The sequence below is a fragment of the Capra hircus genome, chromosome 28 (assembly GCF_001704415.2).
Source record: "Capra hircus breed San Clemente chromosome 28, ASM170441v1, whole genome shotgun sequence".
Taxonomy (NCBI): Eukaryota; Metazoa; Chordata; class Mammalia; order Artiodactyla; family Bovidae; genus Capra; species Capra hircus.
Window position 1 is genome coordinate 36,404,706 of NC_030835.1, and position 24,692 is coordinate 36,429,397.

The window sequence follows — 24,692 nt, forward strand, 5'->3', positions numbered from 1 at the left end:
ACCATACTAAGCCCTTTATGTATGAAATCTTATGCAATCCTAGAACAGTGTTTGAAGTGGATATGCGTGTATTTACTTTAGAGACAGACAAACGGAGGTTCAGAGAGGTTAAGCAACTTGTCTAAAGTCACATAACCAACTAGAATGTCTTAGAGGTGGGAGCTGAACCCAGTTATCACTCCCAGTTCAACCCCATTGCCGGATTTTATATAAACCTGGGTTTGTTCCCATCCTTTAGCGTGCATTATGTTTGTATGGGTCAACACAGGAGTCAGAGCATGGCCAGGGAGTCAGAGCTTGACCTGGCAGAGGACCACATCCACATCTGGGGCGTGTGAGAAGGAGGAGCCCAAGCCAACTCCGCTCGTCTCAGGTGGCTCATCTAGGCGCGGGCGATAGATGGGAGGCTACAGAAAAGCGGATGAGCCAAAGAAAGCGCCAGACACTGAAAGTCGAAGAGCCCTTGTTTCTCGTTTGCCTAGATCGCGGGCGAATCCTGTAGCCTCGTGGCGGTGCGGGTGTCAGGGGACGACGACAGAGGGAGGGGCCCCGGCCGGGTTTCCATGAGCAACTGCCAGGCGAGGGGGCGCGGCCGGCGGTCAGCGGGAAGGGCGGGCGTTCCTTTCCACCCGCCAGCACCGCCTCTTGTTTTGAAGGCCCGCGTGGTCCCGCGTCATTGGCCGCAGTGGAGCTCAGGCTCCGGAGAGGCGGAGCAGTCTCCGCAGCTGTAACTCTCCAGTTACCCCCTCCGCCGGCCCCGCCTTCCGGCCGCCGGCGCCCCCCCGGGCCGCACTGGACCACAACTCCCACAAGGCCTCGCGCTCGGAGGGGGGGGCGTGGCCGGGCGCAGGGGAAGCCGGGGGCGGGGCCGCCTGGGGGATGAAGTGGGGGCGCTCGACTCGTCAACCTCACTCACAGCTGCCGGGCGGCGGGGAGAGCGTCCTTCGCCTCTGGACCGGCGTGCAGACCTCTGACCCTGGAGTCTCTCGGCCGCCGGGAACCGTCCTCTTGGGTCGTCGCCCGGGCCGCCCGCCGTTTCCCGGCCCCGAGGGGCCCGGCCGGCCGCGGCGGGGGGAGAGGTCAGCATGAGCCCGGGGGTCCGGCGGGCCGGCGCAGGGCAGGGGGCAGCTGCCGCGGTGCAGCTTCTCATCACCCTGAGCTTCCTCCCGAGCGTCGTCGAGGCCCAGGTGAGCCGGAATGATGGCGGTGTGGGGACCCCCGGCCGAACGGCGGCGGTGGAGGCGGCGACCGGGCCGCGACTGAGGCGCGGGCGGGCCGGGGAGGGAGCCCCGGGAGGTTTCTGACGAGCGGAAAAGCCGAGGAGCGGAAAAGCCGAGGGGCTGAAGCCCCGATCATCGAGCCCAGGAAACGCCTGCGAGCCGCTTGTGGTGTGAGGGGTGGCGACACGGGGTGATGGCAGGAAAAAGAGGAAGATGGTGACGGTCCCCTGAGGTGTTTTCATTTTTATCTTTCTGATGTTTCAGCGGCTCCGAGTGTGGCGGGAGATGGGACAGGGATGAAAACCTCTGCAGCTGTTCTGGGACGAAAGCACGCAGAGAAAAGGGGAAGCCCTCCGGGAACTCAGGGGATTGGGGGGGAGGGGGGAGGTGGGGAGTAGGTGACAGACCCAGCGGCCCTGCAGAAGCCAAGTCGATCGCAAGGGGGACAAGTCTGAACTTCCTTGACTTTTGGACTAGAGAGTGCCTCACCTCTCCTCTTACTCAGGACTGTTGTATTTTTACCCAGCTTGTACTCCGTCGGCTGAGTGGCGCCGCCAGGTGAGCTCAAGTACGAGGGGAGGGGGCCGTGTCTGACCTTGTGGCTCCCTCAGCGGTGAGTGATGGCCGATAAATTAGAGTTTGGGGGTTCTTTGTGAGGCGTAGCTTACAGAAGGGTTCTCAATACGCTGGCTCTCAATAGCTTCCCAGGGTCTTTTGCCTTAATAAAGGCTTCTTTTTTTATACAGTAGAATTTGAATAGGCTTCTGCCAGGTGCTGTCTAGTCTGCACCTGCTACAGAGTGGCAAAACTGCTAAGAGCTAAAAAAAAAAAAACAAAACAAGAAAAGGTGTCTCATGTGGCGGGACGATGAGGGGAGACATGGTTTGAAGCAATTAGTGCTGATGGTTAAGTCAAATTGAAGGTAACTCTTGCCTGGAAACTCCCATGGACTGAGGAGCCTGGTAGGCTGCAGTCCATGGGGTCGCTAAGAGTCGGACACGACTGAGCGACTTCCCGTTCACTTTTCACTTTCGTGCACTGGAGAAGGAAATGGCAACCCACTCCAGTGTTCTTGCCTGGAGAATCCCAGGGACAGGGGAGCCTGGTAGGCTGCCATCTATGGGATCGCACAGAGTCGGACATGACTGAAGTGACTTAGCAGCAACAGCATGACGGTAATCCCAAAGAAAGGCAGTGCCAAAGAATGCTCAAACTACTGCACCATTGCACTCATCTCACATGCTAGTAAAGTAATGCTCAAAATTCTCCAAGCCAGGCTTCAGCAATACATGAACTGTGAACTTCCAGATGTTCAAGCTGGTTTTAGAAAAGGCAGAGGAACCAGAGATCAAATTGCCAACATCCGCTGGATCATGCAAAAAGCAAGAGAGTTCCAGAAAAACAGAGATCTATTTCTGCTTTATTGACTATGCCAAAGCCTTTGACTGTGTGGATCACAAGAAACTGTGGAAAATTCTGAAAGAGATGGGAATACCAGACCACCTAACCTGCCTCTTGAGAAACCTGAATGCAGGTCAGGAAGCAACGGTTAGAACTGGACATGGAACAACAGACTGGTTCCAAATAGGAAAAGGAGTATGTCAAGGTTGTATATTGTCACCCTGCTTATTTAACTTCTATGCAGAGTACATCATGAGAAACGCTGGACTGGAAGAAACACAAGCTGGAACCAAGATTGCTGGGAGAAATATCAATTACCTCAGATATGCAGATGACACCACCCTTATGGCAGAAAGTGAAGAGGAGCTGAAAAGCCTCTTCATGAAAGAGGAGAGTGAAAAAATTAGCTTAAAGCTCAACATTCAGAAAACGAAGATCATGGCATCTGGTCCCATCACTTCATGGGAAATAGATGGGGAAACAGTAGAAACAGTGTCAGACTTTATTTTTTGGGGCTCCAAAATCAGTGCAGATGGTGATTGCAGCCATGAAATTAAAAGACCCTTACTCCTTGGAAGGAAAGTTATGACCAACCTAGACAGCATATTAAAAAGCAGAGATATTACTTTGCTAACAAAGGTCCGTCTAGTCAAGGGTATGGTTTTTCCAGTGGTCATGTATGGATGTGAGAGTTGGACTGTAAAGAAAGCTGAGCACCGAAGAATTGATGCTTTTGAACTGTGGTATTGGAGAAGACTCTTGAGAGTCCCTTGAACTGCAAGGAGATCCAACCAGTCCATCCTAAAAGAGGCCAGTCCTGAGTGTTCATTGGAAGGAATGATGCTAAAGCTGAAGCTCCAGTACTTTGGCTACCTCATGCGAAGAGTTGACTCATTGGAAAAGACTCTGATGCTGGGAGGGATTGGGGGCACGAGGAGAAGGGGATGACAGAGGATGAGATGGCTGGATGGCATCACCGATTCGATGGACGTGAGTTTGAGTGAACTCCGGGAGATGGTGATGGACAGGGAGGCCTGGCGTGCTGCGATTCATGGGGTCGCAAAGAGTTGGACACGACTAAGCGACTGAACTGAACTGAACTGATGATGGTAACAGTGCAAACATGTTTTTCTGACTTTATTCAGACACTTTTTTTCATGACCCTATGGTGTTCTGAACTCCAGAATGCCTGAATACTTAGTTTCTGTCCCCGTGTGAATATTTTCTAAATGAATAATAAAAATAAAAGGGGCAGACTTTTAGTTTGGGAGGGTGGGATGTTAAAAATGCACATTCTGTGGGCCCACTACCAAGTATTCTGATTTAATGGATCTGGATGTGATCCAGAAATCAGCATTTTAAACCAGGCTTGCAAGTAACTAATGTAGTTATCCTTTTAGCTATCTTACAACACCGCTTGGAAATACTTGAAATATATACTGGCAATCTACCAGACTTATGAAAAGTATATTTTCTAAACTGTCTTTGATAAAATTATTTTCTAGTTATTAGTGGGCTATTTCTTTTTGAGTAGTGTTTACATTTAGATATTTTTCTAAAGTTCATTTTTTTTTCCCTCATTTCTCTTTCTTTTTAGATAGTATATTTTAATTGTATACTTTCTCACCAGTTTAGAAGCTTCATTTTAGGTTCCTATCACAAATTAATCTGTATTAATGTTTTATAATTGCAGGTGTACTCTAAATGTTATTATATCCAAATGAATATATATGATTTAAATTTCATTATGTTCAAATGAATATATGTAGCCCAACAGTTAATTGGGCTACATATATTTGTGCATATTCAAGGTTCAGTTCAGTTCAGTCACTCAGTCGTGTCCGACTCTGCGACCCCAGGAATTGCAGCATGCCAAGCCTCCCTGTCCATCACCAACTCCCGGAGTTCACTCAGACTCACGTCCATCGACAGTGATGCCATCCAGCCATCTCATCCTCTGTCGTCCCCTTCTCCTCCTGCCCCCATCCCCCCCAGCATCAGAGTCTTTTCCAATGAGTCAACTCTTCACATGAGGTGGCCAAAGTACTGGAGCTTCAGCTTTAGCATCATTCCTTCCAATGAACACTCAGGACTGGCCTCTTTTAAGATGGACTGGTTGGATCTCCTTGCAGTCCAAGGGACTCTCAAGAGTCTTCTCCAACACCACAGTTCAAAAGCATCAATTCTTTGGCGCTCAGCTTTCTTCACAGTCCAACTCGCATCATACATGACCACTGGAAGGTAGCATGTGCCAGAAGTCCTCAAAATTGAATACATATGGTTTTTGTTTCCAGTGGTACTTTCTCATATAGTATTCCATCATACTTCAATATGTAACATGTTTAAAAATACATTGTCTCATTTCATTTGACACATCTTTCATGCAGTGAGGTAACTGACATTCAAAGAGCTTACAGGATTAATATTACAGGTTAAGTAAGTGAAGGAGAGTATCTTTCTGGTCTGTACAGTTGCATCTCAGTATGCTTGCTTCTTTGTGGTATAGAAAGTAAAGGGAGACCCAGGAAAATACAAAGGTGGAACTAAGCCAGTTTTTTCTGTACTCTTTCATTCACTAACTTGGAAGAAAACCAGTAAAGAATAAAAGGAAGAATTAATTTTTTGAAGGATATTTCTGTTCACAAGTAAGCATTTGTATAACACATACCCCGTGTTCTTGTAAATGAAATGCAAGTGTGCTTTGTATTGGGTTGGCCAAAAAGTTTATTTGAATGAACTTTTTTCCAACCTTGAGTATGATAAAACACTAGAAACAAATCATAGTGCATACAAATGATGTAACAAGTTAATCTTCCCATAAAGAAGTAGCTTCAGATTTTAAATTTTTTCTAAGTGCATTTCTGAGCTGGCAAGAAATCAAAGTATATATAAAGCCTCCCCCAACCCCCAGAATGGAAAGCCAGAATTTTGAGACTCAGTGCTGCTTCAGTGCCGTTACCCTGACGACTTCCCCTGAACTCTGAAGACCTTGAGCTTCTGCTCTTACAACTGTATGGAGTCATGTAAACAAGAAATAAAACCCATGTCTGCCCAAATAGAGGGAAGTAAAAGGGGCCCTCACCATAAGCTTGGGCTCCAAAGAGCTACATCTTAAATATAAGGGGAAATGAAATCCACCACAAGTAAGGGGAAAATGAACAAACTTGCTAGGGGAAGAGGGGGAAAAACTGCCTTGAGAATTTGTAACCATGAGCTGGGAAATTCATGCTACCTGTACTGGGAAAATCTTCAAGTGGAAAATTTAGTTTGTAGCAATCTCAGGTTGGTGTGCTCTGAGTTTACAGGTAAAAACAAATATCCATCCCCTCTGGAGGGCTTCCCTGTTAGCTCAATGGTAAAGAATCTCCCTGCCAATACAGGAGATGTAGGAGACATGGGTTCATCCCTGGGACAGGAAGATCCCCTGGAGAAGGAAATGGCCACACTCCAGTATTCTGACCTGGGAAATTCCATGACCGAGGAACCTGGTAGTCTACAGTCCATGGGGTTTTAAAAGAGTCAGACATGACTTAGTGATTAAACTACCACCATCACCATCCCCTCTGGAGGAATTCATTGTCTACACAGGCCCTATAGAATTTTTGAAGATAAAGTGTCAAGAAAAATAAGCTAATAGTCAAAAATCACAGAACACACAAAGGCAACATGAACGTGATATTTAGAAATACAGATTATAGAAATAGGTCTGTAATAAGCGTAGACTTTTTTCAAATAATCAGGTATTATTTAAAATCACCATGTTTAAATGGGGCTTCCCTGGTGGCTCAGACGGTAGAGTGTCTGTCTACAATGCAGGAGACTGGGTTCAATCCCTTGTTTGGGAAGATCCCCTGGAGAAGGAAATGGCAATCCACTCCAGTACTATTGCCTGGAAAATCCCATGGACAGAGGAGCCTGGTAGGGTACAGTCCACGGGTTCGCAAAGAGTTGGACACGACTGAGCGACTTCACAAGAAAATGTTAACACCTGAAGGGAAGAGATTCTTGTCTTTTTTTTTCTTTTATTTCTTCTAATGTTACATCCCCAGTACTTAGGACAGTACAGGGCTTATGTGAGGCCCTCAATAAATATATTGGATAAAGGAGTAAATGAATGGAAAAAAGTGCAAATAAATTATTCAGAATGAAGCTCAGAAAGGTAACAGAATAGTAAATGTTATAGAGAGCTTAAGAAACATGAAGAATAAAATAAGACGGTTTAGTATGATGAGTTCCAGAGGTTAAAATAGAATAGGGAAAAAGCAATATTGATTACTACATTGAAAAAGACAACCCAATAGAAAAATGAACAAAAGATATGAACAGAAATTTTGCACAAGCAGAAAGACAAGTATTTTATAAAACATTAGAACTTTGTACCTCATTCAGTTCAGTTCAGTCGCTCAGTTGTGTCCGACTCTTTGCGACCCCATGATCGCAGCATGCCAGGCCTCCCTGTCCATCACCATCTCCCGGAGTTCACTCAGACTCACGTCCATCAAGTCAGTGATGCCATCCAGCCATCTCATCCTCTGTCGTCCCCTTCTCCTCCTGCCCCCAATCCCTCCCAGCATCAGAGTCTTTTCCAATGAGTCAACTCTTCGCATGAGGTGGCCAAAGTATTGGAGTTTCAGCTTTAGCATCATTCCTTCCAAAGAATAGCCAGGGTTGATCTCCTTCAGAATGGACTGGTTGGATCTCCTTGCAGTCCAGGGGACTCTCAAGAGTCTTCTTCAGCACCACAGTTCACGTATCAATTCTTCGGCGCTCAGCCTTCTTCACAGTCCAACTCTCACATCCATACATGACCACAGGAAAAAACATAGCCTTGACTAGGTGGACCTTAGTTGGCAAAGTAATGTCTCTGCTTTTGAATATGCTGTCTAGGTTGGTCATAACTTTCCTTCCAAGGAGTAAGCATCTTTTAATTTCATGGCTGCAGTCACCATGTGCAGTGATTTTGGAGCCCCCAAAATAAAGTCTGACACTGTTTCTACTGTTTTCCCATCTATTTCCCATGAAGTGATGGGACCAGATGCCATGATCTTCGTTTTCTGAATGCTGAGCTTTAAGCGAACTTTTTCACTCTCCTCTTTCACTTTCATCAAGAGGCTTTTTAGCTCCTCTTCACTTTCTGCCATAAGGGTGGTGTCATCTGCATATCTGAGGTGATTGATATTTCTCCAGGCAATCTTGATTCCAGCTTGTGTTTCTTCCAGTCCAGCGTTTCTCATGATATACTCTGCATAGAAGTTAAATAAGCAGGGTGACAATATACAGCCTTGACGTACTCCTTTTTCTATTTGGAACCAGTCTGTTGTTCCATGTCCAGTTCTAACTGTTGCTTCCTGACCTGCATACAGATTTCTCAAGAGGCAGGTTAGGTGGTCTGGTATTCCCATCTCTTTCAGAATTTTCCACAGTTTCTTGTGATCCACACAGTCAAAGGCTTTGGCATAGTCAAAATAGATGAATAGCAGAAATAGATGTTTTTCTGGAACACTCTTGCTTTTTGCATGATCCAGCGGATGTTGGCAATTTGATCTCTGGTTCCTCTGCCTTTTCTAAAACCAGCTTGAACATCAAGGAGTTCATGGTTCACATATTGCTGAAGCCTGGCTTGGAGAATTTTGAGCATTACTTTACTAGCATGTGAGATGAGTACAATTGTGCAGTAGTTTGAGCGTTCTTTTGCATTGCCTTTCTTTGGGATTGGAATGAAAACTGACCTTTTCCAGTCTTGTGGCCACTGCTGAGTTTTCCAAATTTGCTGGCATATTGAGTGCAGCACTTTCACAGCATCATCTTTCAGGATTTGAAACAGCTCAACTGGAATTCCATCACCTCCACTAGCTTTGTTCGTAGTGATGCTTTCTAAGGCCCACTTGACTTCATATTCCAAGATGTCTGGCTCTAGATTAGTGATCACATCATCAAGGTTATCTGGGTCGGAAGATCTTTTTTGTACAGTTCTTCCATATATTCTTGCCACCTCTTCTTAATATCTTCTGCTTCTGGTAGGTCCAAACCATTTCTGTCCTTTATCAAGCCCATCTTTGCATGAAATGTTCCCTTGGTATCTCTAATTTTCTTGAAGAGATCTCTAGACTTTCCCATTCTGTTGTTTTCCTCTATTTCTTTGCATTGATCTCATTATTGCAAAAAAAAAAAAAATCAGTTATCCTTTACAATTTTTTCTCTGTATTTATGAACTTGGATTTGTTGTCATTTTCTGTTTAGACTACATGTGAATGTGAGATCATATAGTATTTATCTTTCTCTGACTTATTTCAGTTAGCACAATGTCCCCAAGTTCCATCCATGTTCCAAATGGCCAGATTTTTTTATTTTTCCATTACCGGCTGTATTGTATATATATCCGACATCTTCTTTATTCATCCTTCAGTTGATACTTAGGTCACTTCCATACTTGGTTATTGTAAATAATACTGCAATGAACATGGGGCTACATATATCTTTAAGTTAGTATATTTGTTTTCTTCCGGTGAATAGCAAAAAGTGAAATTGCTGGATTTTGTGGTAGTTCTATTTTAAAGTTTTTTTGTAACCTCCATACTCTTCTCCATAATAGTTGTGCCAATTTACAGTCCAGCAGCAGTGCACAAGGGTTTTCTTTTCTCTACATCCTCACCAACACTTGTTACTCTGGTCTTTTTGATAATAGCCATTCTAACAGGTATGACATGATATCTCATTATAGTTTTGATTTTCATTTTCTTGATGTTGGTGATATTGAGCATCTTTTTGTGTACTTGTTGGCCATTCATATGTCTTCTTTGGAAAAATATTTAGATCCTTAAAAATATTTTCCCATTTAAAAGTACTTTTACTTATTCATTTATGTTTGGCTCTGCTGGGTCTTCATTGCTGCTCAGGCTTTTCTCTAGTTGCAGTGCCTGGGCTTCTCATCGCAGTGGCTTTGCTTGTTGAAGGGCATGGGCTCAAGGTGTTCGGTTTTGTTCAGTAGTTGTGGTGCAGGGGCCTCGTTGCTCCTTTGCATGTGGGATCTTCCTAGAGTGGGGTTGAACCAGTGCCTCCCGCACTGGCAGGTGGATTCTTTGCCACTGAGTCACCAGGGAAGCCTTCACTGCTCAATTTTTAATCAGATTGTTTTTTGCTATTGAGTTATGTGAGTTCTTTATATATTTTGGATATTAACCCCTTGTTAGATATGATTTGCAAATATTTTCTTCATTTCCATAGGTTGTCTTTTCTTTTTGTTAGTGGTTTTGCTTTGCTTTACAGAAGCTTTTTAGTTTGACATAGTCCTACTTGTTAATTTTTACTTTTGTTACCTTTTAATTTGGTATCAAATCCAAGAAGTCATCGCCAAGACTGATGTTAAGGAGTTTAAAATCTGTATTTTCTTCCAGTAGTTTTATGGTATCAGGTCTTATTATGTTCAAGTCTTTGATCCATTTGAGTTAATTTCAAATGTGTATGCTGTAAGGTAGTGGTACAATTTCGTTCTTTTGCATGTGGCTGTCTGTCTGGTTTCCTCAACATTGTTTGTTGAAAAGACTGTCCTTTCCCCATTTTATATTCTTGGCTCTGTTGTCATATATTAATTGACCATATATTCATGGGCTTCTTTCTGGGCTTTTTATTCTGTTTTGTTCTTCTGTGTTTGTTTTTCTGCCAGTATCATACTGTTTTGATGACTATAGGTTTGTAATCTAGTTTGAAATTGGGGCACATGATGCCCCCATCTTTGTTCTTTTTCATGATTGCTTTGACTATTCTAGGTCTTTTATGGTTCCATACAAATCTTTAGGACTGTTCTATTATGTAAAAATGCTGTTGGAATTTTGACAGGGCTGTATTGAGTCTTTATCCTGCTTAGAGTACTAAGGACATTTTAACAATATTTTTCTAATCCATGAGAATGGAATAGTCTTCTATTTATTCAATATTTTCCATCAGTATATTATAGTTTATAGGTATTTCACCACTTGGTTTATTTTTTCCCTAGGTATTATCTTATTCTTTTTGATGTAATTGATTGTAAGTGAATTATTTCTTAATTTCTTTGTCTGATAGTTTGTTATTAGTGTATGGAAACACTGTACACTATTTTCATATATTGATTTTGTGTCCTAGAACTTGCTGAATTTATTAGTTCTAACTGTTTCAGTGAATGAAGTCTTTAGGATTTTCTGTATATATCATCTGCAAATAGAGTTTTCTTCTTCCTTTCCACTTTGGATGCCTTTTTTTTCTTTTTCCTATCTAATTTCTATTTAAAAAAACTTGGTTATACACAAAGTTTTTGTCTTAATAGTAGTCTTTAAGAGTTAGAAATAAGTACATGGTAATTTTGTATACCTTACTCCAACCCCTACCACAAATAATATGTTTGTAAATGTTGCAGTTTACTAACTAAAATCCAACAATTTAAGAAAAATTTGTAAGAATGAGCACTCACTCATCCTTACTGGGTAAAGTATTTTTCAAGCCTGAAAAGCTTTTTGGTATGTATTTTGTTTCCTTTTTCCCCCTATTATTATTTAGGGGCCTAGAGTGTAAATGGGACACATTTACACTCCCAAGGAAAAAGCATGAGACAGAAACAACTAGAAAGTTTCCATTTTTAAAATCATTCTTTGCATATATTACACCTGTGGATCACATGAATAACCTTTAACAGGCTGAATTCCATTTTTGTTTTTAAATTTTAGTTTTAATTGCGATAATTGTTTGTTCCATGCAATTGTGAGAAATAATACATAAAATGTCATTTACCCTTTATCCAGTTTTTCCCCAGTGGTAACATTTTGTAAGGGCTTCCCAGGTGGCACAGTGGTAAAGAATCTGCCTGCTGATGCAAGAGATGCAAGATATGTGGGTTTGATCCCTGGGTCAGGAATATCCCCTGGAGTAGAAAAAGGCATCCTACTCTAGTATTCTTGCCTAGGAAATCTGAAGAGGAAATCACCAGAGGAGCCTGGTGGGCTATGATCCATGGGGTCACAAAAAGTCAGACATGACTGAGCACATACACACATTTTGTAAGCATATAGTGTAATATTATAAATAGAGCACTGACATTGATGTAATCATGTATGTTCATTTCACTTGTTTCATTTGTGTATCTGTGGATTAGTTCTATACCTTTATATCACATGGTATGAGTTTGTGTGTCCACCACTGCAGTCAGGATACTGAAAAATGTCATCACTGCAAGGATCCTTTCTGCCCGTTTATAGCCACACCTACCTCCTTGCTTCCCTACTCCAACTCCCATCCCCTACTCTAGTCCCTAAGCACTGGCAACCAGCAGTCTGGTTTCCATTTTTAAACTTTTGTCATTTCAAAAATGTTATATAAATGAAATCTTGTAGTATCTCATCTTTTGGGTTTGACTTTTTTTTTTATTTAGCATAATTCCATAAAGATTCATCCAAGTTGTGCATGTTAATGAGTACCATTTTTAAATTTAGCCGAAGAATGTTTTGTGGAATTTTTCGACTCTGAATTCACTTTGTAAATATTAATTTCTCTTCTTTGATTACTGTGAGTAGTTGATAAGATCATTTAATTTAAAATACAATAGACCTGGGACTAAGTCTTATGTCTCCTTTGGAAAAAATTATTTTAACCTTGCTAAGTTTAATTTCCTTTTATGTAAAGTGAGAATAGTGCCATTTCATAAGGTATTTAAAGGGTAAATGTGTTAACATATGTAGTGCTCTTAGCATCATGTCTGTTATGAAAGGGTTCCATGAATGAGAGTCTAAAAGAAAGGTACAGTTACTGTGGCAGTATTATTACAGCCTGTGATTTCTAGGTTAATCTTGGAAGTAGTTGCCTTAGTATTCCAGTGACTGTTTGGATTCTGTATATGTTAGACAAGGGTGAGAGTATTCAATACCTTTCTTTTGAACACTGAATAAGAATGTTTATTTTTTCCGAATGGGTATATGTAATCCTTCTGTTGTTTTTTTATTTAACTGACTGTTGTAAAACGTGACAGCTTTAAATGTTATGTGTCTTAATCAGCAAATACTGGCTAAGTTGAAGGCATAATTTATCTTATTACATAATAGTACAGATTTGCTAAAGTTGAAACATTAATTCACATCTTTTCTATTATATATGTGTTTTTTCCCCTAGGTCACCGGAGTCTTGGATGACTGCTTGTGTGACATTGATAGCATCGATAACTTCAACACCTTCAAAATCTTCCCCAAAATAAAGAAGCTGCAAGAACGAGACTATTTTCGTTATTACAAGGTGTGGTATAACTTGAGTCCATCGGTCCTGAAGATTTGTCTATAGCTCTCTATAGAGGTGACTCTTATAACTCTTTGGAAAATCCTTTTCTTTCTTCTCAGCACTCTGTGTATATCCTTTATCACTGGACTGTATTAGCTCTTGTAGTGAAAGCCTGTTAGTCTTTTTGAACATTATGAATCTGAACTCCCTTCCTGTGTTTGGGGAATTTCTCATTGGTCAGTTTGGGTTTTCAGGCGCAAAGACTCATTCCTCTAAGATGTTGAAAATACCTGGGACTTGTTTTGTCAGCCTCCCTTGGGACTTAGGTTTTGTCATCTAGACACACTTACCCAGGCTTTAAGTTGTGCGGTTGGCAGTGTTGTGTGCTATCAGTGTTAGAGGTGCAAAGTCCCAACAAATGTATTTGTTGGGTAGCTCACTGGAGGAGTGATAGAACAGCCTGAGGACATAAGCAGAACAGACTGCAGCGTTGGTTCTTAAGTCTGAGAGCCCACTCTAGACCTTCACAGAATAGCCAGTGGTAGTTTAAAGGCAGTAGCGATAACACAGATTCAACGGAACAATAGTTAAAAGCCGCTGTTATACTTTTTTGCCTCTACTCTTGCTCTCAGTATTCAATTGGGTTTATAATTTCTTTAATTTTCATTTTTAGTTTATTTTTTAAATTGAGCATGATTTTTTAAAATCCTTTTTCTGTATAGGTTATCTTAGTCTTTTAAATAGCTTTGAGGGTTAAAGAATATACTATTTGTGAAGTTTTAAGTTGTACAGAAAGATACCAAAGTAGAGACCTAAAGATTTGGGAACCCGTCCCCTTTTCCCATCAGCACCAAGAATATACAAAAAGGTGGATATATCTCCTCAATACAAAACCCTTTAGAGATGCAGATCCCATAAACTTATTTCAAAAAGAAATCTATGCCTAAGCAAACTCTTCTAATATTTTAGACGTTTTTCATACAAACAACACAGGTTAGAAAACCTTCTTCTAATTCCTAGTCCTAAATTTATGTCTGTCTGCATTTGTAACTGCTTTCTCTTGCTTCCTTTCTATTACTAGGCTTACCCATATGAAATTGTTGCTTTTAGAAGCTGGAAAGGTTGACTATTGCCTGTTTCATATGGTTCAGTCTATTTCCTGTGTTTAGTGAAGGAAGTGTTCCTTCTACCAAAGATCATCCCTTCACAGAATGTCCAGATCACATCTCCATTCAAAATGTCGTGGCCTCATTCTTCCACTCCTCTCTTTTTGGAACTATTTTTACTGTTTCTGTATCCTCACCCATCTGGTTAATAATAAGCACTAAAATATTCAAATACATGGATGAATATCTCATTTAATCATTCATTACACTGGAATCCTGTTAGGTCAACATCATCCACATTTTCCAAAAAAGATACAATGATTTACATACCCTAAGGTAGGGTACTTTTGTTGGCTTACAAACAAAACAGAAGTTTTATTAAGAAATGTGAGGCAGCTCACAAAATTAAAAGATAAGCTAAAGAAGCATATTTCAGGTGAGACAGAAATTATAGCAGGTATTAATGGCCATTCTCTTTGTGATACCAAAATTTTGAATTAAATTAACCATTTCCCCATATTTTTATATTATACAAGAGTCAGATTTCTGGGAGGAAAGGTCTAAATTGGTCTTGGTAGGGTTACGTAGCCCTACCCCTTGACCAAAAGACAATTTGGTTAATAGTTCTATTTGTATTTGCATATTTGCAAATTGTTTCTCAAAGGAAAATTAGGGGACGTTACAGAAGGAGGAAAAAGACAGGTAGGCAGAAATAACAGTGTGCTTGGCTAGCCAACACACAGTTCATCCTTATGCATGTGATTTAAAAAATGTTCCAACCAACATATTGAAATTACTCTAAATGTAACCACAATGTATTTAGACCCTCTCCCAGAGGAGAGTAATGTAATAATCTAGTTAATCAGTTAGTTTCAAGTCTAAGATGTTTGGGTGCTATCTACTCTTCGAATTCTGTCAACATACGAATTAAAAAAAAAAAAAAAACAGGAAAGCTAAGAGAAGAGGTTAATTTTAAACACAAATGCATAGTTTTGATTCATCTAGCAAGGAAATACAAGTAGAAGAAAGAGCCTAACCTCCGACAGCTGATCAGTTGGCTGCTGTAACTGGTATTTATATTTTCTGTCTTCTACTATCCATTCCATTCCTTTATTTACCAAATATTTATCAAATTACTTTGTAGCAGAGTATATTCTAGGTGCTGTGGATACTCCAAACTTATGAAACTTTTTATTATGATTAGAGAGACAAACCTTGAACAAGTCAAAAATAAACTATAATTTCCTGTGATAATGTCAATGTTTTGGAGAAAAATAAAGCAAAATAAGAGAAATAATAGGGGTAGGGAAGGTAGATAGCCCTGTTTTACAGAAGATGGTCAGGAAAGGACTGTTTGAGCAAAGACCTACCTAAGGTGAAAGAGTAAACCATGACAAGATCTGGAAAAAGAACATTTTGGGGGAGGGGAGTAGAACCACAGGCATAAAGGCATAGGGTGTTTGAAGACCAGTATAGCAGGAGGAAAGTGAATAAGAGGGAGAATTGGAGAGGTCGTTAGGGGCCTGATTTATTTATTTGTTTTAATTAATTAATTAATTTTACTTTATAATATTATATTGGTTTTGCCATACATTGATTTGAATCCACCATGAGTGTACAGGTGTTCCGCATCCTGAACCTCACTCCCGCCTCCCTCCCCATCCCATCCCTCTGGGTCATCCCAGTGCACCAGCCCCAAGCACCCTGTATCATGCATCGAACCTGGACTGGCAATTCATTTCACATATGATGCTTTACATGTTTCAGTGCCATTCTCCCATATCATCCCACCCTCGCCCTCTCCCACAGAGTCCAAAAGACTGTTCAATACATCTGTGTCTCTTTTGCTGTCTCGAATACAAGGTTATCATTACCTTCTTTCTAAATTCCATATATATGCTTTAGTATACTGTATTGGTGTTTTTCTTTCTGGCTTACTTCACTCTGTGTAATAGGCTCCAGTTTCATCTACCTCATTAGAACTGATTCAAATGTTCTTTTTAATGGCTGAGTAATATTCTGTTGTGTTTATGTACCACAGCTTTCTTATCCATCCATCTGCTGATGGACATCTAGGTTGCTTCCATGTCCTGGCTATTATAAACAGTGCTGCAATGAACACTGGGGTACACGTGTCTCTTTTGATTCTGGTTTCCTCAGTGTGTATGCCCAGCAGTGGGATTGCTGGGTCATATGGCAGTTCTATTTCCAGTTTTTTAAGGAATCTCCACACTGTTCTCCATAGTGGTTGTACTAGTCTGCATTCCCACCAACAGTGTAAGAGGGTTCCCTTTTCTCCACACTCTCTCCAGCATTTATTGCTTGTAGACTTTTGGATAGCAGCCATTCTGACTGGCGTGAAATGGTACCTCATTGTGGTTTTGATTTGCATTTCTCTAATAATGAGTGATGTTGAGCATCTTTTCATGTGTTTGTTAACTATCTGTATATTTCCTTTAATACTGGACCCTTAGATGAAATAGTATGTGTGTGTGTGTGTGTGTTGTGCTTAGTCACTCAGTCGTGTCCGACTGTTTGTGACCCCATGGACTATTGCCCACCAGGTTCCTCTGTCCATGGGATTCTCCAGGCAAGAATACTGGAGTGGGTTGCCATGCCCTAATCCAGTAGATGTTGAAATAGTACCTACTGTGTTATTTAACTGGAGAAGGCAATGGCACCCCACTCCAGTACTCTTGCCTGGACAATCCCATGGATGGAGGAGCCTGGTAGGCTGCAGTCCATGGGGTCGCTAAGAGTTGGACACAACTGAGAGACTTCACTTTGACTTTTCACTTTCATGCATTGGAGAAGGAAATGGCAACCCACTCCAGTATTCTTGCCTAGAGAATCCCAGGGATGGGGGAGCCCAGTGGGCTGCCGTCTGTGGGGTCGCACAGAGTCGGACACGACTGAAGCGACTTAGCAGTATGTCGTTTAATATTGGACCCTATTGGCCAATAGAGTTGAACAAGAAAAAGCAACTAGAGGCATAAAATTCTTAAAAGAATAAATAAAGCTATCTCCATGTGTAAATGACAAAAGTAGACCTAGAAAAGTAGACCTGCTGCTGCTAAGTCGCTTCAGTCGTGTTTGACTCTGTGCAACCCCATAGACGGCAGCCCACCAGGCTCCCCCGTCCCTGGGATTCTCCAGGCAAGAACACTAGCGTGAGCTGCCATTTCCTTATCCAGTGCATGAAAGTGAAAAGTGAACGTGAAGTCGCTCAGTCGTGTCTGACTCTTTGCAACCCCGTAGACTGCAGCCCACCAGGCTCCTCTGTCTAGAAAACTCTAAATAATAAATTGCACACAAATAATAAAAAATACATTAAGATAGCAGGTTATAAATTTAATATTGAAAAATCAATATCTTCTTAAATACGAACAATGTTAGAAGATATAATGGAGACAAAATCCCCATTACATTAGCAAAAAAGATAAAATATACAGGAATAAATCTATCAAAAAATACAGTTATTATTTCTAAAAGAAGAAAGCTTCAAAACACTTCTTCAAGACACAAAAGTAGGCTCAAACAAATGGGCAGATGTCTTTTGTAGCATAAAGACGTTACCTCTCCCCCAAGTTGTGGTTCAGTCCTTAAATTGTGTCTGACTTTTCACAACCCCATGAACTGTAGCCCACCAGGCTTCTCCGTCTCTGAAATTCTCCAGGTAACAATACTGGGATGGATTGCCATTTCCTTCTCCCGGGGATCTTCCTGACCCAGGGATCAACCCTGTGTCTCTTGCATTGGCAGGCAGATTTTTGACCACTGAGCCACCTGGGAAGCCCCAGAGTTAATATATAAATTTAATGTGATCCCCCCAAAATAGCAGTAATTTATTTTTCTAGAGCTGGACAAGTTGTCACAGGTTAAGTTCCTGGGAAGCTGACTCTGAGACTGTGTTTAGTGTCCAAGAGGTTAATTAGGGGCAGCTCTTGGAACCAACAACGTAGAGAAGGAAAAGGAAAGGAGACATCAGGACTGGGCAAAGGGGGAAATAAAGCTGTGACCTCAGGTGACACTTTGGGGGGAGTTCTTAATTTTTTTAATTTATTTATTTACTTTTGGCTGTGTTGGGCTTTTCTCTCGTTGCAGTGAATGGGGGCTCCTCTCCAGTTGCAGTGCTCGGTTTCTCCTTGTGGTGGCTTCTCTTGTTGCTCTTCTCTGGAGCTTGGGCTTCAGGAGTTGTGGCTTGTGGACTCAGTAGTTTCAGCTCCCGAGCTCTAGCCCTCAGGCTTAATAGTTGTGGTGCACCGGCTTAGTTGCTCTGAGGCATGTGGGATCTTCCTCGACCAGGGATCGAACCTGTGTCTCCTGCATTAGCAGGTGGGTCCTTTACCACTGAGTCACCAGGAAAGCCCCTATGGGGAGTTCTTAAGATAGTACAACCAGAGCTGTCCCTACTTCAGAGGGATGTCTAGCCCTTTATTTCCTTACACCAGTCATTGGATGTAGTGACATTGTGCACAGTGGCTCTCATTAGCCAAGGTTGGCTGCCTGCAATGTTTCCAGGGCTGGGGTAAGAGGCCCTTTCTTCCTGAAGGGTAACCTGAGCAGCCTGTTGCAGTGTGTGCACAGCCTACTCCTTGCATTTTGTATTAATTATCTATCACTCTGTAACAGATTAGCCTAAAACGTAGCAACTTAAAACAGCAAACTGAGAAGGTGCTATTGGAGGAACCCTCAAGGGAATGAGAAAGCAAGCCTTGTGGCTATCTAAGGAGCAACAAGAGTCAAGGCTCAGGGACCACCTGCTTCATGTATCTGAGGAACAGCAGGAGGAGGCCAGTGAGCAGGGGTCAGGAACCTAGGGAATCAGCCCATGGGAGGGGCTCTCAGCCATTGAATTGGACTTGTGTTTTGAACTGACCTGATTTTCAGAGTTATCTGTATGGGGTGAGAGAAGAGTTAGGGTGATCCAGGATTTTGGCCTGAAGAACTAGAATAATGGAGTTGGTATTTACTGAGATGGCAAGAATTACTACAGGGCAGAGCACAGTTTGTGGTGTCTTAGTACATTTGAGATGTCTGTGCCTGTCCTGTGGAGGTGTCAGGGAGGAGCTAGATTTACAAGCCAGCAGCTCAGGGGCACCTGCAGTTTCCAAGGGTGCCAGGTGATTTTAAGCTTTTTTGCCTTCAGACATCCTGATGCCTCTGCCTAGAAATCTCTTTCTCTAGGAAACTTCTAGTCGTAGCCATTTTACCTGTTGCCTTGGAGGCCCTCCTGACATCCCATAGGCAGAGTTCACCGCTTTCTCTTCGTGTTGCCAGCTTCTACCTGTTTTTGCCTCTTTCTCTGTAAATTTGGGTATGGCTTACCTCACCTCACGTTTAATTTATTGAGGTGTCTATTATGTGTTGTAGATACTGGGGTAAAATAATGAACCAGGCTAAATCCCCATCCTTACAGTGAGGGGTTCAGACAATAAGCAGATAATGTTCAGGTAGTGATAAATGCTATAATGATACAGCGTGTAGGGTGCATACTGGGCACTGCTTTAGAGAGTCTGGTCAGAAAGGTCTCTGCTGAGGTGATCTTTGAGAGAACCAGAGTCGGACACGACTGAGTGACTGAAGTTTACTGAAGGAGGTGAGGGGGTTGAGCCGTAAAAGATCTGGAGGAGCCACCGAAAAAGGCCCTGAGACAGGAAGGAGCTTGGTGTGTTCCCAGCCAGAAGGCCATTGTGCCTGGAGGCCTGTGGGAGGAGGCCAGGCGATGGAGGGCCTGTGGATTTAAGGTGATGGGAATCTGTGGGACGGTTTTGAGCAGGGCTTGGTATGCTCCGAATTGTGTTTTAAAGAGCTCATTGTAGCTCCTGTGTTAGAGACTAGCGAGCAGTAGATGCAGGAAGACTTGCAGTAGTTGGGGCAGGAGTGGGTGGTGACAGAAGAGATGGTGAGAAGTGAACAATGAATTGTTTGCAGGGGATAAAGGAAGGGAGGAAGTAAGAATAAAGCTTTGATTTTTGGCTTGGGCAATCCATGTGGAGGTCCTATTGAATTAATGCCTTCCTGTTAGGTTAGAATATGAAAACCAGAGTTTGTCCCTGCTGAAATGTCCTGCATTGTGTTGCCTATCTCTCCCTCATCATTCCCTGCCACTCCCTGCCTTCCCCTCTAAAAGTCAGTGAAACTAAGTCAGCTTCTCGATTCCCGGAACCATCCCAGTCGTGTTACCTTTCCATACACACATTTCCACCAGCTAAAATACCACCTCCTCAGATGTCTCCAGCCACCAGCCCTGATATTTTCCATCAAAGAACTCTGGATTTTCCTTTGTAGCACTTGCCAGAATTTGTAATTAAGTAAACACTCAAATAGATGATTCCTGGTTCCCTCAGGAGACTATAAGCTGCAGGGAAGGTGTGCTTTTTCTGCCTCTGGAGCCTACACAGTGCCTGGTGCAGAATGGGTGCTCAGTGCACGTCTGTTAAGGGAGTCGGTGCCTGGGAGAACCTGGTCAGTGGGTGATGGTAAGGAGATGGGAGACATTATAGAGTGGTCCTGTAGTGCTTTCCTGGTTCTTCAGATGAGCAGTGTGCTTGGACTTCATTCCTTTTTGCAGTGTCAGAGGACTAATAGCATTTATTTTTAAAAATTTATATTAGACCTTGGATGTCTGGAAAACTTGAGTGGTTTTAACTTCTGAGCTGTACAAATGCCACAGGACACGAAGCTTTCTTTTCACCACCAGGTCCCTGGTGCCCAGCACAGTGATACTTAGCACTGTTAAGACTGTGACACATGTTGACTAATGCTCATTCATTCTTTCTCTCAAGGTTAACCTGAAACGACCGTGTCCTTTCTGGGCAGAAGATGGCCATTGTTCAATAAAAGACTGTCATGTGGAGCCTTGTCCAGAGGTAAAATAAATTTTTTGAAAATCGAGAAAAGAAATGCTTTCTCTTGGGCTTTTAGATAAGAATGAACTCTACATTTTAGGCTTATATCAAAGCATTTGGACTTGGCATCAGATTCATATGCCCTCAACTTTCTTCTTTTTAACCAGATTATGGAAGATTTAGCCTGTACTTACCACCAAGTACACTCATGTATCCAGTGATGTTGGTGACTGGATGTAGAACTAGAGTCTGATTCTAAAATGGAGGCCTATTCTAGGGCAAGATCTACAGTTAGCTGATACGTCATGCTTTATTGAATCTGCAGCTTGTTTCGTGGGCAAAAAAAATGCTACTGGACCTTAAATTTCAAATTTAAAGTGGGAATTAGAGTGCAAAAAGTTGGAAAATTCAAAGCTTGGAATTAGATCTTCACTTGGTCTCGTTACATTGGGAGGAAAAAGGGCTGTACTTATTAGTAGGGGAATTGTACATTTCAGACTTTATTTTTTGACATCTAGCATTATTAATTATATTCCTCTTTGGCAGTTTCTTGCCGGGAAAATCCCATGGACAGAGGAGCCTGGCGGGCTACAGTCCTTAGGGGTCGCAAAGAGTCGGACGCGACTGAGCGACTTCACTTTCACTTTTGACAGTAATTAGTTATAAGCTGTATTTTCATTTTACTTTTTTTGTTCTATTACCTAAAATCAGTTAGTCTAGTTTTTACCTTACAAACAGGAAAAAAACATCTCAACCAATGTCCTTTATAAAGGGAAAAATTTTTTTTAATTATTTACATTTTCCTTTAAGAATAAAATGTTTTAACTTTTCAGTTTGAAATAATTTCAGATCTACAGAAAAGTTGCAAGAATAGTACAAACAATTCCCATTTCCTTTTTATCCATATTTCCCCAAATGTCAAATGTTGATCAAGTTTGCTCTTCTTCCATCTCTATGTATATATTAATATTATTATATTTTGAACCATTTAGATATGTTATCAACATAATCTTTTATCCTTAAATACTTCAGTGTATATTTCTTTAAAAACAAGATTATTAACCACAGTGTAATTAACAAAATCAGGAAATTAATATTTATATAATACTAATGTCTGTAGACTTTAATCACAGATCACCGGCTGACTTAATAATGTGCTTTTACAGAAATAGCAACAACAACTAAGTTTCTGACCCAGAATCATACCTTGCATTTGGATGTCATATCTCTTTAGTCTTCTTTAGTCTGGAATAGTCCTTCAGTGTTCCTTTCTCTCTTGTTGTCTCTTTAACAAACCCTTTCCCTTCCTACCTTTCCTTAAAATACACTAGTTATTTTGAGACCACCTCTTATTTTGGGTTTTTCTGGCCTTTTCTGATGATTGCATTCAGGTCATGCACTTTGGACAGTACACCATAGAAGGGATGTTGTGTCCTTCTCAGTGTCCTATTGGGAGGCACATTACGTCATCATGGTTACATGATTAGGCTTGTATGGGCCGTATTTCTTCATGGTAAACTGGGAAACGTTTTTTGAAACTATGAAAACATCCAGTTTTCTATCGTATTTTTATCATCATGGTTTTAGCATCCACTCATTATTCTTGCCTGAATTAATTATTTATATGATGATTGTCCATTTGTGATTTTTCTGATTCCATTTCTTCTACATTAGTTGACATTCTACTGCATAAAGAGCTTTTCCTTTATTTATTGTATGTTTATGTCATTATGGACTTGAATTATTATTTTAATTTAATATCATTACTATCATTATGATTTTTAATAACAGCTTTATTCAGACGTAATTGCCCTACCGTAGAATTCACTCATTCTAAAGTGCACAATTCAGTGAGTTTTAGTATATTACAGAATTGCACAACAGTCATCACTATCTAGTTGTAATACATTTCACTACCCCAGAAAGAAACCCTACCCATGAACAGTCATTCCCTGTTTCCTACTCTCTCCTGCTGGAAACCACTAATCCATTCTGTCTCTATGAATTTGCCTATTATGGACACTTCATGTAAATAAAATCATATAGTATGTGACCATTTGTGACTGGTTTCTTTTGCTTAGCATAATGTTTTGAAGGTCCATCCATGCTATCGTGTGTGTCAGTACTTCATCCCTTTGCCGAGTAATATTCCACTGTATGGGTATACCTCATCTTGTTTATTTATCAGTTGATGGACATTTGGATTGTTTCCACTTTTTGGCTACTATGAATAATGAATAAATATCCAGGCACAGATATTTGTGTGTACGTATGTTTTTCAATTCTCTTAAGTATACTTTGGAGTGAAATTGCTAGATCATATATAGTAACTTTAACTCTTGAGGAATTGCCAAACTGTTAACCATTGTGGCTGCATCATTTTTCATGGACTCTAGCAATGTATGATGGTTCCAGTTTCTCTACATACTTGTCAACACTTACTGCTGTCTTATCATTGCTTTTTTTTTTTTTTTTTTTGGTGTGGGCATTCTCAAGTGGAGGCTGTTCTTCATTGTGGTGCACGGGCTTAGAAGCCATGACTTCTCTTGTTGGGGAGCACAGGCTCTAGGTGTGCGGGCTTCAGTGGTTGCGGCACACAGGCTCAGTAGTTGTGGCCTATGCGCTTAGTTGCTCTGCAGCATGTGGAAGCAGGTGGAATCTTCCTGGACCAGGAATTGAACCCATGTCTGCCGCTTTGGCAGGCAGATTGCTGTCCACTGTGCCCCCAGGGAAGTCCTCTGTATTATGTTTTGTTTTAGCCGTCCTTACAAATAGCATCTCATTTTGGTTTTGATTTGCATTTCCCTGATATCAGGTATCTTTTCAGGTGCTTATTAGCCATTTGTATATATTCATCAAAAGCATGTCTGTTCAAATAATTTGCCCATTTTTTGAGTTGCCGTTTTATTGCTGAGCTGTAAGAGTTACTTTGCACAGTATGTGTCTCTAAGTTGTTTTTATGTTAAAATGGCAGTTTCTTATTGTCTGCAGTGGATTAGCCTCTGTAGTCTTAATTTTTTTTTTAACTTTTTATTTTGTACTGGGGTAAAGCCAGTTAACAATGGTGTGATAGTTGCAGGTGAACAGTGAAGAGACTCAGCCATACATATGCATGTATCCATTCTCTTCCAAACACCCCTCCCATCCAGGCTGCCACATAACATTGAACAGAGTTCCATGTGCTGTACAGTAGGTCTTTGTTGGTTATCCATTCTAAATATAGAAGTGTGTACATGTCCAGCCCAACCTTCCTATCTCTTCCCTCCGCCCTATCCCCCATAAGTTCATTCTGTTAAGTCTGTTGAGTCTTTCTATTTTGTAAGTTCATTTGTATCATTTCTTTTTAGAGTCCACATATAAGGGATATCATACAGTGTTTCTTCTTCTCTGTCTTGTAGTCTGAAATTTCTAACAAAAATAAGTGAAAATGTTTATTTGCATGTAAATCACCAATGTAAGAAATCTAACACAAGTATTTAAAAATTTGTCTCTTCCCTTCCCAATGCCATCTTCTTTCATTTCTTTCTAGAGATAAAAACTATCCCTTTATGTTGGTTCTTTTAACTAATGTGAGGATATTTGTATTTCTCTGTCTTTGAGGGAGAATTTAGTAGGCATTTCATATTGAATCAGAACTTGTCATGATACAGAGTTACAATTTGCATTCCATAATTTGAAGTCTAATTTAATCGTGAGGCTCACTTAATTTTATAATTTGCAGACTGCTTCATATTGTTAGTGGCAATGGCCAGGTTTATTTCATGTTTGATTTTAGTTATTAGCTTTACATTTGTCATTGCTGTTAATAATTCTCTTTTGTGGTTTTTATGTTACACATGACTATCATCTGTAGTGCCTATCTGAATATTTCTCAGTAG

General features: G+C 41.2%; 1 protein-coding gene across 1 annotated transcript in view; it reads left to right on the top strand.

Moving 5' to 3' along the window:
- Nucleotides 855-24,692, top strand: part of ERO1B (endoplasmic reticulum oxidoreductase 1 beta) — a 61,068-nt gene continuing 37,230 nt past the window's right edge. The window contains exons 1-3 of the mRNA XM_018042459.1: nucleotides 855-1,187; nucleotides 12,756-12,875; nucleotides 20,752-20,835. Coding sequence (XP_017897948.1) covers nucleotides 1,086-1,187; nucleotides 12,756-12,875; nucleotides 20,752-20,835 — 306 coding nt within the window. The 5' untranslated portion in view covers nucleotides 855-1,085. The remainder of the gene's footprint in view (nucleotides 1,188-12,755; nucleotides 12,876-20,751; nucleotides 20,836-24,692) is intronic.